The sequence below is a fragment of the Leucopleurus acutus genome (assembly GCF_964270905.1).
Source record: "Leucopleurus acutus genome assembly, chromosome: 5".
NCBI classification, from domain to species: Eukaryota; Metazoa; Chordata; class Mammalia; order Artiodactyla; family Delphinidae; genus Leucopleurus; species Leucopleurus acutus.
The window spans coordinates 48987581-48994202 of record NC_139147.1 but is presented as its reverse complement, the minus strand read 5'-3'; the positions used below and the strand labels follow the sequence as shown (position 1 = coordinate 48994202).

General features: G+C 34.2%; 1 protein-coding gene across 1 annotated transcript in view; it reads left to right on the top strand.

Moving 5' to 3' along the window:
- Positions 1–295: 295 nt before the first annotated feature.
- IMPG2 (interphotoreceptor matrix proteoglycan 2) overlaps positions 296–6622 on the top strand; it is a gene marked incomplete at its 5' end in the record, with an annotated part of 71310 nt that continues 64983 nt past the window's right edge. The window contains 2 exons of the mRNA XM_082839082.1: positions 296–380; positions 839–1090. Coding sequence (XP_082695208.1) covers positions 296–380; positions 839–1090 — 337 coding nt within the window. The remainder of the gene's footprint in view (positions 381–838; positions 1091–6622) is intronic.

Below are 6622 nucleotides of genomic sequence, written 5' to 3'. Positions count from 1 at the left end.
TGTTAATAAAGAGCTTAGCTGGCTAGATTAAAGAAATTGTCTCTCCCCATCTGTCCTAATTAGCTTATCTCTCCTGCTTTCATAGCATGCTGGTTATTTCAGAAAAGAAGTGAGAGGTACTTTGAAAGGACACCATTTTTATTTAGCCAATTTATAATGATTTTGGAATGGTTGTCAATTTTTGAACATAAACTGTTTAAATATTAGACATTTTCTGTAAAAATTTGTTACTGGAAGTTTCAGGCCTTTGGGTGCTCAGTTAAGGATTTTGGCCTCTTTCTTGGTTTTGGCTCAAATGATTATGTTTCCTCATTTTGGGAAGATTTCTCTGGGTATTCTGATATTTGTCCTGATAGAAGGAAACCTTCCATCATTAACAGGTATTTAAAAATCTACATTATTTTTTATCTTTAGATCTGAAGTATATTTTCTCTAAAAATAACATTATTTGATATGACTGCTGTAAGAAATTGAACCAAATATTACTCTAGTCTTTGATATTGCTTCATTTAAACTGTATGAAAATCTCTCCAATAATACTGGTTTTCCTCTTCATTAGTAATTCTTGGTTCAAAGCTTACTTCCTCTTATTTCTTGTGTTGAAATTGGATGTATACTTGATTTCAATAACTAACAATCTTGAAATAAAGGACTAGGAATTAAATGGAGAAAAAATTGAATGCTTTACTTCTCCCCTCCTTAAGCACACATGTCTATAATTCGAGCATTGAGTTCAAAATCCAAATGTGCTGCAAATGTCAGTTTTTCTTCATTTGTTACCTTTCATTCTATGTCTCCATTCATCATCAGAAGCTTTGTTTATGCTTTCACTCTGTAGCACAAACCTACTTATCTTTAGAAGAGAGCCAAGAACCCAAGAGTACAGTTTCTTTTCTCCTGACTGACTCAGAATCCACAGACTCTTCTCTGTCTATCGAAAAGAAACAACCTATGGACCACAGAGAAACTGAGAGACAGTGGTTGCTCAGAAGAAAGCGATCTACTCTGTTTCCTAATGGTGTGAAAACCTGCCCAGATGAAAATGTTACAGAGGCTATGGCAAACCATGTGAAATATTTTAAAGTCCGAGGTAAGCAAACATTCAAACCCTTGGGCTCTATGATAAAATTCAAACATAGTTCTAAAACAGTTGTTGTATTTGAACATTATAGTTCAAAATTTGTGATGCTTTGGATAGAGACTGAGCCAAATATTGTCTGTCTACTAGCCATGGAAAAGACTTGCTAAGAGTGTGGTATTTATACAGCTTCAGAGGAAAGTTTACATTATTTTAAGAGAGGACATGGTTTAAAATTTTTGAAGCACTTCAAAAATACCAGTTTATGTTTCTGGATAAATTAATTATAACTTTTACTTCTGCATTACAGTAATTTGTCTAAATATACCCACAAAAGATGTTAACTAAGATATACTTAACCTACTTGGCTAATTAGTTATTTTATATACATGGAAATATGATCAATTTCTATATTTTATAGTTTAGCCATTCTACAGATTCAAGCTATTCTAGTTGTTTTACACAAAACTTTTTACCTCTCAAATGGTGGCAGTTCTCACAATGGACCCTAAAGCAACAAAACTAGGAGTTTTTTTTTTTTTTTTCATTTTTAAAAATTAGTTTTTATTGGAGTATAGTTGCTTTACAATGTCGTGTTAGTTTTTTCTGTACAGCAAAGTGAATCAGCAATACATATACATATATCCCCTCTTTTTTGGATTTCCTTCCGATTTAGGTCACCACAGAGCATTGAGTAGAGTTTCCTGTGCTATACAGTGGGTTCTCCTTAGTTATCTATTTTATACATAGTAATGTATATGTGTCAATCCCAATCTCCCAATTCATCCCACTCCCCCTTCCCCCTTGGTGTCCATACATTTGTTTTCTACATCTGTGTCTCTATTTCTGCTTTGTAAATAAGTTCATCTGTATCATTTTTCTAGATTCCACATATAAGCAATATTATATGATATTTGTTTTTCTCTTTCTGACTTACTCTGTATGACAGTCTCTAGGTCCATCCGCGTCTCTGCAGATGGCACTATTTCATTCCATTTTATGGCTGAGTAATATTCCATTCTATATATATCTACCACATCTTCTCTATACATTCCTCTGTTGATGGACATTTAGGTTACTTCCATGTCCTGGCTATTGTAAATAGTGCTGCAGTGAACATTGTGGTACATGTATCTTTTTGAATTATGGTTTTCTCCACGTGTATGCTCAGGAGTGGGATTGCCGGGTCATATGGTAGTTCTATTTTTAGTTTTTTAAGGAACCTCCATACAGTTCTCCATGGTGGCTGTATCAGTTTACATTCCCACCAGCAGTATAAGAGGGTTCCCTTTTCTCCACACCCTCACCAGCATTTATTTTTGTATATTTTTTGATGATGGCCATTCTGACTGGTGTGAGGTGATGCCTCATTGTAGTTTTGATTTGCATTTCTCTGATAGTTAGTGATGTTGAGCATCTTTTCATGTGTTTGTTGGCCATCTGTATATCTTCTTTGGAGAAATGTCTATTTAGGTCTTCCACCCATCTTTTGATTGGGTTGTTTGTTTTTTTGATATTGAGCTTCATGAGCTGTTTGTATATTTTGGAGATTAATCCCTTGTCCATTGCTTTGTTTGCAAATATTTTTTCCCATTCTGAGGGTTGTCTTTTCATCTTATTTATGGCTTCCTTTGCAGTGCAAAAGCTTTTAAGTTTCATTAGTTCCCTTTTGTTCATTTCTATTTTTATTTTCATTACTTTAGGAGTTGGATCAAAGAAGATCTTACTGCGATTTATGTCAAAGAGTGTTTTGCCTATTTTTTCCTCTAAGAGTTTTATAGTGTCCAGCTTTACATTTAGGTCTTGAATCCATTTGGAGTTTATTTTTGTGTATGGTGTTAGGGAGTGTTCTAATTTCATTCTTTTACATGTAGCTGTCCAGTTTTCCCAGCACCACTTATTGAAGAGACTGTCTTTCCTCCATTGTATATCCTTGCCTCCTTTGTCATATATTAGTTGACCATAGGTGTGTGGGTTTATCTCTGGGCTTTCTGTCCTGTTCCATTGATCTATATTTCTGTTTTTGTGCCTGTACCATACTGTCTTGATTACTATAGCTTTGTAGTATAGTCGGAAGTCCGGGCGCCTGATTCCTCCAGCTCCATTTTTCTTTTTCAGGATTGCTTTGGCTATTTGAGGTCTTTTGTGTTTCCATACAAACTGTAAAATTTTTTGTTCTCAATCTGTGAAAAATGCCATTGGTAATTTGATAAGGATTGCACTGAATCTGTAGATTGCTTTGGTCAGTACAGTCATTTTCACAATATTGATTCCTCCAATCCAAGAACATGCTATATCTCTCCATCTGTTTGTGTCATCTTTGATTTTTTTCATCAATATCTTATAGTTTTCTGAGTACAGGTCTTTTGCCTCCTTAGGTAGGTTTATTCCTAGGTATTCTTTTTGATGTGATGGTAAATGGGATTGTTTCCTTGATTTCTCTTTCTGATCTTTCATTGTTAGTGCTTAGGAATGCAAGAGATTTCTGTGCATTAATTTTGTAACCTGCAACTTTACCAAATTCATTGATTAGTAGCTATAGCAGTTTCCTGGTGGTGTCTTTAGCATTTTCTATGTATAGTATCATGTCATCTGCAAACAGCAACAGTTTTACTTCTTTTCCAGTTTGGATTCCTTTTATTTCTTTTTCTTCTGTGATTGCTGTGGTTAGGACTTCCAAAACTGTGTTGAATAATAGTGGTGAGAGTGGACATCCTTGTCCTGTTCCTGATCTTAGAGGAAACGCTTCAGTTTTTCACTATTGAGAATGATGTTTGCTGTGGGTTTGTTGTATATGGCTTTTATTATGTTGAGGTAGCTTCCCTCTATGCCCACTTTCTGGAGAGTTTTTATCATAAATCAGTGTTGAATTTTGTGAAAAGCTTTTTCTGCATCTATTGAGATGATCATATGGTTTTTATTCTTCAGTTTGTTAATATGGTGTATCACATTGTTTGATTTGCATATACTGAAGAATCCTTGCATCCCTGGGATAAATCCCACTTGATCATGGCGTATGATCCTTTTAATGTGTTGTTGGGTTCAGTTTGCTAGTATTCTGTTGAGGATTTTTGTGTCCATGTTCATCAGCGCTTTGGCCTGTAATTTTCTTATTTTGTGATATCTTTGTCTGGTTTTGATATCAGGGTGATGATGGTGGCCTTGTAGAAAGCTTGGGAGTGTTCCTGTGTAATTTTTTGGAACAGTTTCAGAAGGACAGGTGTTAGCTCTTCTCTAAACATTTGATAGAATTCGCCTGTGAATCCATTTGGTCCTGGACTTTTGTTTGTTGGAACACTTTTTATTTTATATTGAAGTATAGTTGATTAATAATGTTGTGTTAGTTTCAGGTGTACAGCAGGGTGATTCAGTTATACATGTATCTATTCTTCTTTCAAATTCTTTTCCCATTTAGTTTGTTACGTAATTATTTTATTTTCAATTAAACAGTGTTATCCTTGATCTCATACCCTTTTATTATATTAATTCATTCTCTGTTCCTTATATTTACTAACCAGAATTGGTTAATTGACCATAATATGTCCCTTAGATATTTGAAGGATTCCCAAACTTTGCTTTTTGCTGCTCAAGAGCCAATAAAAAGCCATAATATGGATGCGATGCTAGTAAATTAAAGTGGATATAGATAATGAAATGATAGTGAAATCAGGCTTATTCATTCATGCATGTATTCAACAAATGATTATTGATCATTTACTATTTTCCAGGGACTGGGCTATATAAACCTTCAGTCTGAGCTGCTACTTTGTCTTCTTCTTTATTTTCCTCTATGTTGTCCTTTCTGTCCTCCTTCCTTATCAAAGCAAATGCTTTTAAAATAAAAAATTTAATATCAGATATTACATATATTTATATGTTTGATTTTTTAGTTTCTTAAAGTGGCACAGTATGTTAGAACTTATTTTTTCAGAGTGTATTTTATATCTCTTGGTTATATTTTGGACTATCAAACTTACTAAGCAATAAATTTTTCTTTCACTTTTTAAATGGAAGTCCATTGACCTGGCCTTTTGTGAGTAGGGCATATTCCAGAAGTGGGAAATTCCAAAGAGAGTGGGAAGAGAAAAAGGAACTGAAGATGAATGAGAATGAGTGTTTAATATATCAAAATATGATTTCTACTACCTGGATTTTTATGTAATATTACTTTAAAATAGGTAAGAATACCAGAATACCTAGATAGCTTCTGGTTAAATAGTGAAGAGGAAATAACCAATCATTTAAGGAATATGATTATGTCTTTTAATTTCTTTGCCCTTGTGTTTATACATTCAAGAGACGCTATTGAAAAAGAAGCCAACCAAAAGAAAAATAAAGCATTCCTTGAATAATTGACTTTAAAATACAGATTCTGTGAATGAGATCATTGGAAAGGGACCTCAAAGCTAAAATGATTGACACAGCACATCAAGATTATAACAATGTTGATATAGCTCTTACTGTCATGATAAAGAGTAAATATTTTATTTGTTATGTTTTGAAATTTAGGAAAAATGAATATTTCAACATAGGTCTTGATTTGGAAGAGATTTGGAAGAGATAATTGGATTATGCCCTTAGAACCAATTGTTTTGAGATTGGAGGAAAAGATCCACTCACTGTCCAACCAGGAATCTTTGGTTTTTCCACCAAGCTAATTCAGTGTAATGGTTTGCCCAATTTTTCCTTCATAGATAATTTGGTTTCAGTTGCTAGTTGGTATAACACATTTGAAAAATATCTCCATTTAAGCAAGAAGCAACTGAATTTAACCTAGTCATTTGTGAAATTAAAGAGATATTTAGGGTGCTTGGAGTAGGAAGTAATAGTATCCCCCTTTAAAAAATTGTATTAGTAGTTGGACCTTTTAAAATATAGCTTTAAAAGGAAACCGTAAACAAGAAGAAAAGACAGCCCTCAGAATGGGAGAAAATATTTGCAAATGAAGCAGCTGACAAAGGATTAGTCTCCAAAATTTACAAGCAGCTCATGCAGCTGAATATCAAAAAAACAACCCAATCCAAAAATAGGCAGAAGACCTAAATAGACATTTCTCCAAAGGAGATATACAGATTGCCAACAAACACATGAAAGAATGCTCAACATCACTAATTATTAGAGAAATGCAAATCAAAACTACAATGAGGTATCACCTCGCACCAGTCAGAATGGCCATCATCAAAACTACAAACAATCAATGCTGGAGAGGGTGTGGAGAAAAGGGAACCCTCTTGCACTGTTGGTGGGAATGTAGATTGGTACAGCCACTATGGAGAATAGCATGGAGGTTCCTTAAAAAACTAAAAATAGAACTACCATATGACCCAGCAATCCCACCACTGGGCATATACGCTGAGAAAACCATAATTCAAAAAGAGTCATGTACCACAGTGTTCATTGCAGCTTTATTTACAATAGCCAGGACATGGAAGCAACCTAAGTGTCCATCGACAGATGAATGGATAAAGAAGATGTGGCACATATATACAATGGAATATTACTCAGCCATATAAAGAAACAAAATTGAGTTATTTGTAGTGAGGT